The sequence below is a fragment of the Hemitrygon akajei genome, chromosome 30, assembly GCF_048418815.1.
Source record: "Hemitrygon akajei chromosome 30, sHemAka1.3, whole genome shotgun sequence".
NCBI classification, from domain to species: Eukaryota; Metazoa; Chordata; class Chondrichthyes; order Myliobatiformes; family Dasyatidae; genus Hemitrygon; species Hemitrygon akajei.
In genome coordinates this window covers 4,638,751-4,650,888 of record NC_133153.1, presented here as the reverse complement: position 1 = coordinate 4,650,888, position 12,138 = coordinate 4,638,751, and the positions used below count along the sequence as shown (strand labels likewise).

The 12,138-nt window shown below is 41.4% G+C and overlaps 1 protein-coding gene across 1 annotated transcript in view; it reads left to right on the top strand.

Moving 5' to 3' along the window:
* LOC140718660 (E3 ubiquitin-protein ligase NEDD4-like) overlaps positions 1-12,138 on the top strand; it is a 225,316-nt gene that overhangs the window by 196,365 nt on the left and 16,813 nt on the right. The window contains exons 8-11 of the mRNA XM_073032690.1: positions 19-121; positions 8,685-8,842; positions 9,358-9,481; positions 10,564-10,749. Coding sequence (XP_072888791.1) covers positions 19-121; positions 8,685-8,842; positions 9,358-9,481; positions 10,564-10,749 — 571 coding nt within the window. The remainder of the gene's footprint in view (positions 1-18; positions 122-8,684; positions 8,843-9,357; positions 9,482-10,563; positions 10,750-12,138) is intronic.

Sequence of the window (12,138 nt, the reverse complement as noted above, 5' to 3'; positions counted from 1 at the left end):
TCACTGTGTTTTCCCCAGCCATAAATCCAGGGTTAAAGGTCATCTTCGATTAAAGATGACTTATCTGCCTAAAAGTAATACCTCCGAGGATGATGTTACAGAGCAAACTGATGAAATGGAGGTAAGGATAATACATTGTTTATTATAAGTAATAAGTAAGTTTTTGGTTGCAGTATGGATTATTTTTGACAATTTTCTTTTTGAAAATAGAACATTAAATTTGTGCATAGATATAAAGGAGTGCTTATGTTTTATCACTGAAAGCTATTTAAGACATAGTCCTTTTTTTCATTCATGTTTGAGAATAAAAGCCTAGAGCTGAACAGCATATGCTTGAGCAGTGCCAAAGCTTGGAATGAACTGGTCTTTGCATTATCCCCACTTCTACATTTTTATGCATTCTATTTTGTCCCTCAAAATGCGAGACATCTGCAAACTTCTTCTATTGAGGCCCATTTTGACACATCTTGTGTTTGGACCAGCACAGTGGCACAGCTAGTAGAGCTGCCGCCTCTTTAACTCCAGAAACCAGGTTCAGTCCTGAGCTCTGGTGAACTTTGCATGTTCTCCCGGTGACGGTGGGTTTCTGTGGGTGCTCTGGTTTCGTAAAACCTAACTGCCGCACAGTACAGACCCTTCAGCCCACAGTGTTGTGCCAAACTTTCAACCTACACTTAGATCAATCTAACCCTTTCCTCCTACATAGTCCTCCATCTTTCTTTCAGCCATGTGCCTACCTAAGAATTTCTTAAATATCCATTATGTATCTTCCTCCCTGGTGGATACACACATACACCACTGCCTGTGTAAAATAAAAACTACCTCTGACATACCCCCTTCCTGCAATACTTCCCTCCAATCACCTTAAAATTGTGTCCCCCTGTATTAGTCATTTATGACCTGGGAGAAAGTTTCTGGCTGTCCACTCTATCTCTACCTCTTATCATCTTGCACACTTCTATCAAGTCACCTCTCATCCTTTGCTTCAAAGTGAGCCCTAGCTCACTTAACCATTAACCTTTAAGACATGCTCTCTAATCTAGACAGCATACTGGTAAATCCTTATGTGTCCCTAAGATGTGTAAATTAATAAATTATTTGAGAACTGTAAGTTGATCTGAGTAAACAGTCGGGTTTTGGAGGGAAAGTAGATGGGAATATAAAAGATATTTCTGAATTAGTGTTTGATAGTTAGCTCGGACTTGGTGGTTCAAAGAACTTGTTTGGAAGCTGTATCACTCGAATCTCTTCCCTTTGTTGGAGTTACTGTGTTACCCTTTGTAACTTCAAAACATTAAACCAATTCAGTGGAAGACACGGGAGTCCAGGAATGCGGGTCTAGCTTTGGGTTTACCTTAAGCGAGGCACACGTATCATGTGGTAGTGTGTTGACATATGCAATTTGTTTATTTATGCATATAACCTGCAAGGAATTATTTAAATGAATCAGAAGGTTTAATCAACCTCTATATATGCACACAAGATTACTCAAATATTACTTAAGTGTGTGGGAGGTGGGATTTGGGGTTTGTTGAACATGTTGCCTTTTGCCCCCTCCCCCTTAATATGACACACCAAACCATCACTGCTGCAACCATTTGGTTTTAGAAGTCACATAATTAGTTAGTCCTGACGAAGGGTCTCGGCTCGAAACGTCGACAGCGCTTCTCCCTATAGATGCTGCCTGGCCTGCTGCGTTCCACCAGCATTCTGTTGAACATGCTGCCTTTTGTTTTTGGTTTCATGCCTACCCAAAGAAGAATTTCAGAGTTGTATACTTAGATAATAAATGAACCTTTGATATTAAACACATTACACTCGTCCCTGCTTAGCTGTGAACTCCAACTCAATCGAGAATGCATCTCAATTATATACACAGTATATTACAGTGCTGATTTAAAAAAAAGTATTCACCCACTCCCCCCAGAGGTTTTCATGTTTTGTTATTTTACGACGTTGAATCATAGAGGATTTAATTTGGCTTTTTTGACACTGATCAACAGAAAAAGATACTTTGCAACAGAAAAGTGAATAAAAGATCTCCACAAAGTGATCTAAATTAATTACAAATATAATATAATATAAATATAATGTAACAAATATAACAAAATAATTGATTGCATAAGTATTCACCCACTCCCCCTTAATATGACACACCAAACCATCACTAGTGCAACCATTTGGCTTTAGAAGTCACATAATTAGTTAAATGGAGATCTGTTTCTGGAGATCTGTGTGCAGTCAAGGTGCTTGATACACCTGTATTTGGAAGGTCCAACTGCTGGTGAGTCAGTATCCTGGCAAAAACTACACCATGAAGACAAAAGAACACTCCAAGCAACTACGCAAAAAAAGTTATTGAAAAACACAAGTCAGAAGATGAATACAAGAAAGTTCACAAAGTCGCTGAATATTCCTTGGAGTACTGTAAAGTCAATCATCAAGAAATGGAAAGAATATGGCACAGCTGTAAATCTGCCTAGAACAGGCCGTCCTCAAAAACCGAGTGACCGTGCAAGAAGGGGACTAGTGAGGGAGGCCACCAAGAGACCTATGACAGCTCTGGAGGAGTTACAAGTTTTGGTGGCTAAGTTGGGAGAGACTGCACATATGACAACTATTGTTCTGGTGCTTCACCAGTCGCAGCTTTATGGGAGAGTGGCTAAGAGAAAGCCATTGTTGAAAAAAACTCTCATGAAATCTCACATTGTGTTTGCCAGAAAGCATATGGGAGTCTCTGAAGTCAGCTGAAAGAAGGTTTTATGTTCTGATGAAAGCAAAATTGAACATTTTGGCCATCAGACTATTGCTATGTTTTGTGAAGGCCAAACTCTGCACATGCATGGTGGTGGCTGCATCATGCTGTGGGGATGTTTCACTGCAGCAGGCCCTGGAAGGCTTGTGAAGGTAGAGCGTAATATGAATGCAGCAAAATACAGGGAAATCCTGGAGGAAACCCTGATTCAGTCTTCAAGAGGACTCCGACTTGGGAGAAGATCTGTTTTCCAGCAAGACAATGGCCCCAAGCATAAAGCCAAAGCTACACAGGAATGGCTTAAAAAAATCAAGGTTAATGTCCTGGAGTGGCTAAGTCAGAGTCCAGACCTCAATCCAATTGAGAATTTGTGGCTGGGTTTGAAAAGTGCTGTTCACTCACAACCCCGATGCAATCTGACATTTCTTGAGCAGTTCTGTAAAGAAAAATGGGGAAAAATTTCAGTGTCCAGATGCGCAGACAGATGAGGCTTGTCAACCGTGGTTGGCAGTTCAGATAGGAGAAGGAAAACTGATTTCAAAGGCCCCCCCCCCCCCCCACTGCCTTGTGGCTATACCCACTCACGGGGAAGGCTTCAGGTGTAAACCCTGTGGGAAGAATCTGGAGCTGGATTCACTAGGGCAGCCCTACATGGAGTTCAATGTTAACTGGCAACTCCTGTGAGCTACTGGTACCAAACGGTATTGGTCGATCTGCGGTTTCTCTGGATTCATCAGATGCGTGAAGAAGGGGAGCTTGTTGCATGGGTAACCCGTTGCTCTCCATATCGTAGTGACCAGGCTTGTGTATTTAGACAGCCAGGACACTGTCAAGTCTGACTGAGGTAGGCCTCAGCAGCAACGATATACAGACATCCACAGCACATTAAATTTTAAAATGTCCCATTCAGGCCTGAAGATTTAATCACTGTGGGAAAATATCTTGCCTGACAAAGGGGTCACTGTCTTTGGCAGGTGAAACTTGTGGCTGTGAGACAATCTCAGGTTTTGGGGCCTCCTCCATGGTGGTTGTAGGAGTTAACTCTGAGATTGACAATAGACAATAATAGACAACAGGTGCAGGAGTAGGCCATTTGGCCCTTCGAGCCAGCACCGCCATTCAATGTGATCATGGCTGATCGTCCACAATCAGTACCCCGTTCCTGCCTTCTCCCCATATCCGTTGACTCTGCTATCTTTAAGAGCTCTATTGCAGGAAGTGGTTCTGATAGCACTTGCCAAATTCCTTCTTTAACAATTAACTCTGCTTTCATCAACTGATTGATGTTGTCATCTGCAGATGTGCAGAGAATGGCCCAGTTCTGAGTACCCACTTTTGATCACCTCTATAGTCCCTTGCCAGGACTGCTTGTCCAGGAATGAAACACCAAACGTCCTTGTTTGAGGAGCCCTCAATTTGTCTCAGTTGTTTGTCTTGCATAATATTCCTTCTGAGAGTGGGTTTGAGGAGATCCAAGTGTGAGCACAAGGGTTGACCCAGGAACAGCACAGCGTGTGAGTTGTTGAGCGTGCTGCATTGAGATAAGCAAGGTGGAAATTGGTGAGCTTGTGGTTCAGTGTTAGTGTAAACTATTCTGCTGACATTGCTTGCAGTGCATTCTTTAGACTCTGGACAAACATTTCTGCCAAGCCATTTGTAGCTGGGTGGTACGGTGCAGATGTAATGTGTCTTATTCCATTCATTTTTTGGGATGACTGAAACTGTTCCCCACAAACTGTGGTCCATTGGCACCGACTAAGAGTTCTGGGACACCAGTCCTTGTGAGGAGGCTTCTCGATATATCAACAATGTGCGAAGCCATAGGGGAGGCTATTGGAAACACTTCTGGCCACTTTGTAACTGCATAGCAAACTGCTTGACCTGCTGATCTATCCCAGGCCACCAGACCAAGCTTTGAGCCAATGCTTTCATTTTAATCATTCCTACATAACCAGCATGCAGCTCCTCCAACACTTCAGCTCTCAGCTTGGATGGTACAACAACTCTCAATCCCCATAATGGCAACCTACGTCAAGAGCAATTTTATCTTGGTGCCGGTAATAATGGGGGAGCTGGAGTTTCTGCTGCTTATTCCTGCCATTTTGGATGGCCATTTAGACCTGAGACATTGTGGGGTCTTTTCTGCTTTCCCTTTGGATCATCTTTGACTTTTGATTTGCGTTAGGGAGAATATGTCAAGAGGAAAATAGTTTTGTGTAAATTTTCGCAGACTTCCTTTTCCAAGGGTAAGTGGGACAATCCATCATCATTTCCATAACTAATTGTCCTTTGTATTTCAATCTTATAATTGTGTCCTCCAAGAAACAGAGCCATCTCTGAATTTGTGCTTTTGCTGTTAGTGGAACACCCTTCTGTGGATTGAAAATGGACACCAGTGGTTGTTGATCAGTAATGATGGTAAACTCACCCGTACAAGTACTGGTTGAAACATTTTATGCTGCAAACCAGACTCAAAGCCTCTCTGTCAATCTCTGCATAGTTTTTTTCTTCAGTGTTAAGAGACTGTGATGTAAAAGCTATGGGGCATTCACTTCCATCACTTGTGATATGACTGCACTTTTGCCATGAGGCAAGGCATCACAGGCAAACTTCACTGGATGATGTGGATCACAATGTGTGAGTACAGTGTCTGATATCACCATTTCCTTTGCCTTTTGGAAAGCCACCTCACACTGCTTTGTCCATTGTCATTTCTTCCTGATCGGAAGTAATGAGTTCAAAGGATAGGGCACAGTAGCCAGGTTTGGCAGGAGTCTGTAATATTAGATAACAACTGTGACATGTCCCTTGGCCTTGGGACATCCATCACTCCTTGAATTTTCTCAGCACACTTGTGTAATGCTTGTGCATCAATCGTGTGACCACAGTAAGTGATGCTTAGTTTAAAGAATTCACACTTGTAGCATCATGCTCTGAACCCATAACTTTCTAATCCTTTTAACATTGTCTTGAGATTTTGGAGATGTCCCTTGTCATCCTCACTGATAACAATGATGTCATCAGGTAACACTGAGAGCCTGGGCATCCTTGCAGCACCTGGGCCATAGCTTTCTGTCGGAGAGCAGGTGCAGATGCTACTCCAAAAATAAGCCTATTATAGCAATAAAGCCCTTTGTGAGTGTTAGTGGTGAGGAACACTTTGGACCCTTCTTCCACTTCCATCTGCAAGTAGCCCTCAGGTAAATCCACTTTGCTAAAGTGTTTTCCTCCAGAAAGGTTTGCAGAGATATCCTCTGTCCTGGGCAGAGGGTGTTGATCTACTTTCCTTGACCCATTCTTCTTGGCTCCTGGGTCCACTGGTGTTGGAAAGAATTCCTTCAGCCTCCATGCATTCGAGCCTACTGGCTACCTTATCATGGATGGCATAAGGAGCCAGATGGGCTTTGGGCATGGCATTTTCATTTAACACTATGTTACCCTTGATATGTTTGAGTTTTCCAATGCCATCCTTGAAAACCCTTTGTGAGTGTGGCATCATGCAGTATTTTTCTTAAATTGCTTTCATATTGGCTTCATTGCAGGGGATGCGATGTGCAAATGGCGGAAAGATCTCCAATCAGGTTGTAGTCTCAGCAAATCATGCTCCCACAATGCTGGTCCTCCTGTTTTTACCACATACAAACTCAATGTGATTTGATTGTTGTATTTTACTGTTACACATTTCATTTCCACAGGAGTTATTTAGTACAAGTTCTTAGTTGGATATCTTCGGGCTTCAGTTTAGTATCTTTGAAATGCCCTCAAACTCATTTTGTGGAATGACTGAAAGAGCTGAGCCAGTGTCTAATTCCATTTTAACTAATTTGTCATTCCCTTCTGGTGTAATGCAATATTGCTTCTCTATTGTTAATTTTCACACTGTAAATCTCAAGGCTACACAATCCTGTGTCTCACTCATCATTACCAGATTTTTCATCAACGCTGTAGATTAGTGCTCTTTTTGAAGCGGCAACTTGATATTTTAGCTTTTTCTCTTACCAGAGCAGTTAATTTATTTTTTATCTACCCAGCATTCTCTTTGTAAGTGTCTTTCTTTGTCACCTTGTCTGCATGTTTTGCCTATAACCCCACATTTATTTGGTGAATGTGAGTCCCTGTCACAACAGTAACACAATTTGTTTGGCCTGGCCAGTTTTTGTTTAGACTTCACAATTTTGTTCACACTCAGTTTCATCTCTGTCTGCAGTTTCCATTGAAACAGTGATTTCAACTGTTCTTTTAAATGTAAGTTGTGCTTCAGTTAGGAGCAGTTTTTGAATGCTTTCTTGTAAGATTCCACAAACTAAATAACCTTTCAGTGCATTATAAATCCCATTACTGAACTGACAATGCCTAGACAATCTCTTCAATTCAGCCATATACACTGAAATGGACTCCCCCTCATTTTGATTCCGCTTATGAAACCTAACACATTCTGCAATCAACAATAATTTTGGTTGTTAAGTATTCCTGCATTATCAATATCAGGAAAGCTAATTTCTGTTGGCTTGGCTGAAGCAGTTAAACTTCAAAGCAAACCTTATGCCTTTAAGCCGAATGCACTCAGCAAAATTGATACTTATTTCTCATTGTCTATTTCATTTGCTTCAAAATATCGTTAAGTTAGCTCAGTATACATATTCTAGCTATCTTTTGTCTATCTTTCCTATATAGCTAGCCATTTCTGCTTTTCTGTGATTATTTTCACCCTGTGCTACTTATTCTTTATGAACCTGTGAATTCTCCTGATTTCTGCCTTTTTTAAATAACTTGATCATGTCCTCCCTTATGAAGAACATGTGCTGCTCTGTTTTGGCATTCCTTGCTGCACTTGTGCACTTGAACAGGCCAGCCACTGTCTCAGAATTGGAATCAGGTTTATTATCACCGGCATGTGACGTGAAATTTGTTAACTTAGCAGCAGCAGTTCAATGCAATACATAATCTAGCAGAGAGAGAAAAAAATAATAAATAAAATAAGACATAATAATAAATAAACAAGTAAATCAATTACATGTATTGAATAGATTTTTTAAAAGTGCAAAGACAGAAATACTCTGTATTTAAAAAAAAAAGTGAGGTAGTGTCCAAGGCTTCAATTTCCATTTAGGAATCGGACGGTGGAGGGGAAGAAGCTGTTCCTGAATCGCTGAGTGTGTGCCTTCAGGCTTCTGTACCTCCTACCTAATGTAACAGTGAGAAAAGGGCATGCCCTGGGTGCTGGAGGTCCTTAATAATGGACCTCCAGTTTAGTTTTAAGGACCTCCAGTAAGTTTTAAAAATACCTTGTCACCATTGTTACGTTTTGTAACTTCAGAACATTAAATTAACTCGAAGAAAGACATGGGAATCCGCAAATGTGGCATAACTTGTTTACTTTAAGTGAGGCATACACGTATCATATGGCAGTGTGATGATGTATTCAATTAAAGTATTTATAGATATAACTCAAAGAATTATTTAAATGAACAAGAATGCTTAATCAACCTATATATATACAAGATTACTCCAATATTACTTAAATATTAAATATACAACAGACAACCCTACTGTGTAGAGAAATCTTGCCACTCTGTCAAACAGTCTCAAATGAAAGTAAGCAAAATGAACCAGCACAGGATACAGATTGCATTAGAATGACTTGACGTTATGCACTTTGTCTTCTGAATACTTTGTGCAAATGAGATGGCAAGTTCTTTGTGTGCTTTTAGGACCTAGCAACGAGAGGTTTACTAATTGTAAACACTTAAAATTATGCAATTTATTACTATTTTAAAATGTACAACATATCCAAAAAGATCAGATTTATCACAATCCTAAATCCTGCAATTAATTAGTGCACATATTCAGAATCTTGAAAAAGAAACAACATAGGAATCTGGTCTGTGAAGAAAGTCTTTCTAATGGTTAAATGTTGCTTCTCCTTTAGCCTGGCTGGGAAATTCTGGACCAACAGGACATGACTGTCCATAATCAACCACCACCTGCATTGCCTAGTGGCTGGGAAGAGAAGCAGGATAATCTGGGGAGAACTTACTATGTCAATCATGAAACAAGAACAACACAATGGATTCGACCAACTTCCCAGTAAGTCTAGATCTTATTGTGCATCTTACATGAAGTAACTACAAAGGATGGAATAAAGAAAATCTTCGAGGTAACTTGATAAATGATCTCTGTAGCTCTTCAGCATGGAGTGCTTGGGCCATGTTGTATTACTTGATAAATCTAAATATTGCATTGAGATTTGGCAGGGGAGGATGAGAGATCAGATGACAAGATCAAACCTGCAAAAGGACAGTGCATTTTGCGGCCAGCTGATACAAGCATTGTTTGCATAGAGATATCTGCCACTCACTGACATTAGCAGACAGAAAGTTAAATGGCATTTGGTCTGACTTTCAAATTAAAGGAGAGGATGTTTTCCAATGATAGAAGAATCTTTAGCACTCTTAATTTTTAAAGTTATATTTCATCTTTTACACACAGACAAGGTATTAAAAGGTAAGTTCCTGAAAGTTTTAGAATTAAAAAGGCTAATGTACGTAGGAAGAAAGTACATCAGTTGCCTGACAGAACTACTAATCATTATTCCTCAACAGGGATTATGCATCCGACACGAATCATTGTCGAACTAACATTCAGCTGGAGGCACAGCGTATATATAGTACACGTAGACAGATTTCAGAAGAAACAGACACTCCTGAAAATAGAGATTCTCCAGATGTAAGTTTAATACTTTAACCTTTATAAAAGGTAAAGTCTATTTATAAAGAACTTGCCATGCTGTATGATATTTTAGGGACATGGATGCGATTATAACTGTATAATTGAAATGTTTAAGAGGAACATGAGGGGGATCTTCTTCACTCAGAGTTTGGCAAGAATGGGATAAGCTCCCAGTCCATGTGATGGATGCAGGGTTAATTACAACATATAAGAGAAATTTGGATAGGTACTTGAAATGGAGGGGTATGGTCTGATTGCAGGTTGATGGGATATGCAGATTAATGGCTCAGCACAGACTTGATGGGCCAAAGGGCTTGTTTCTGCGCTGTAGTATTCTATGCCTCTCAAAGATCTCAAGCAAAGTGATTTTAACATTGCAATGTTACCAAGTCAAGTCACTTTTTACTGTCATTTTGACTACAACTGCTGGTACAGTACACAGTAAAAATGAGACAGACCTACTGAGGATTGCATAAAGTGCTCAAAACAGTGCAGGCATTACAATAAATAATAAACAAGACAATAGGGCAGTAAGTTGGTGTCAGTCCAGGCTCTGGGTATTGAGGAGTCTGATAGCTTGGGGGAAGAAACTGTTACATAGTCTGGTTGTGAGAGCCCGAATGCTTCTTCCCAGATGGCAGGAGGGAGAAGAGTTTGTATGAGGGGTATGTGGGGTCCTTCATAATGCTATTTGCTTTGTGGATGCAGCATGTGGTATAAATATCTGTAATGGCGGGAAGAGAGACCTCGATGATCTTCTCAGCTGACCTCACTATCTGCTGCAGGGTCTTGTGATCCGAGATGGTGCAATTTCCGAACCAGGCAGTGATGCAGCTGCTCAGGATGCTCTCAATACAACCCCTGTAGAATGTGATGAGGATGGGGGGGGGTGGGAGATGGACTTTCCTCAGCCTTTGCAGAAAGTAGAGACGCTGCTTCGCTTTCTTGGCTATGGAGCTGGTGTTGAGGGACCAGGTGAGATCCTCTGCCAGGTGAACACTAAGAAATTTGGTGCTCTTAACGATCCCTGCACTAAAGTAATATTTGGTTAGTGTTTTGTTTAAATATTTTTTTTGCAGGGCTGGGAATTGATTACTGAAGACGAAACTGCATTTAACAGCTGCAATCCCAATTCACCCCCACCACCTCATACACCTATTGGACAAAATTCAACCTTTGACCTGCAAAGTCAACTTGCAGAAGAACTTAATCAGCGATTTCAGGCGTCTGGGTGTACAGCTGTGGACCATCGCAGTACCAGCTCGGTGAGAAGAGTAGTGATTTTTTAAAAAATATCATTGTGATTTAATGTTTTGTTTCAGCTTTGTAGAAATTTCAAGTGCTTGGAATCCTTGATGTTTTCCTGTATAATAGGGTTGTCTTAGCTGAATTAAATGAATATTTCCTGTTTGTCAAATAACAGCAGTCTGACGTAGTTATTGGTATTATCCAGGTGATCCACGGCTGAGTGGAGACCAGTGAGATTGCATCTTCTGTTGACCTAGTGTGGCAATAGGCAATGCAGCTGTCCAGGTCCTTGCTTAGGAAGGCAATGGTTTTGGCCATGACCGACCTCTCACAGCACTTCATCAGAGTAGATGTGAGTGCAACTGGGAGGCAGCTCACTCTGCACTTCTTGGGCACTGGTATGATTGGAGCTCTGTTGAAGCTGGTGGGAACCTCTGACAGCAACAGTGAGAGATTGAAGATGTGTTTGAGCACTCCCGCCAGTTTGTTGACACAGGTTTCCAGTGTCCTACCAGGTACACCATCAAGGCATGACGCCTTGTGAGGGTTCACCCTCTTGAAAATGGTTCGAGACAAAGATCACAGGGTCACTAGATGCAGCAGGGATTTGCACAGGTGTAGTTTTATTCTCCCTTTCAAAGCGTGCATAAAATACATTCAGCTCATCTGGGAGTGAAGCATCATAGCCATTCAGGATGTTAGATTTTGCCTAGTAGGAAGTAACAGCCTGTAAACGCTGCCAGAGCTGACGTGCATCCGATTCCACCTTTAACTTCAATTGGAATTGTTTTTTCACTCTTAAAATAGCCTCTGTAAGTCATACCTGTACTTCTGGACTTCTTGGACTTCTGTGTCACCGATCTTGAATGCCACAAATGCCTTGGTGCCAAAAAAGGATGCAGATTGTGCTGCTGTCTGTATCAGATGGTGTTGGTGTGCAAAGGCAGTGTGCGGCCTAACAGAAAGTGATTGTCTTGGTCGCTTTTCTTTGTTCACAAGATCCTGTTGGTAATGTGGAATGCTGCAAGTCTGATTCACTGTTCTATTGGCGGACGACAGTGGAGCCGCGTGGCCTCGGTCGTACCAAGGACTAGGCCTCAGACCACGCTGCTACCAGTTCACAGCTGCCCAGAGGAGAGGCATAGGAGCCGGTGCACTACACCGGATGAGGTGTGGTGCAGCATCCATGATGGGTTCGGTACTGCCTTCCAGTGTTCGCTTTGCAGAAGACAAGCCGCATGGTGTTTGCAGACTGCTGCAACATTCATGGACTCAAAAATTTATATTTTTAAGTATTTTACTGCTGTCTTGTATGTGCTGTGTGCCTTGTGCTATGAATGACTCTTGGTACTGTGTTTTACACCTCAGCCTCGGAGTAACACTGTTTTGCTCGGTTATATTTGTGT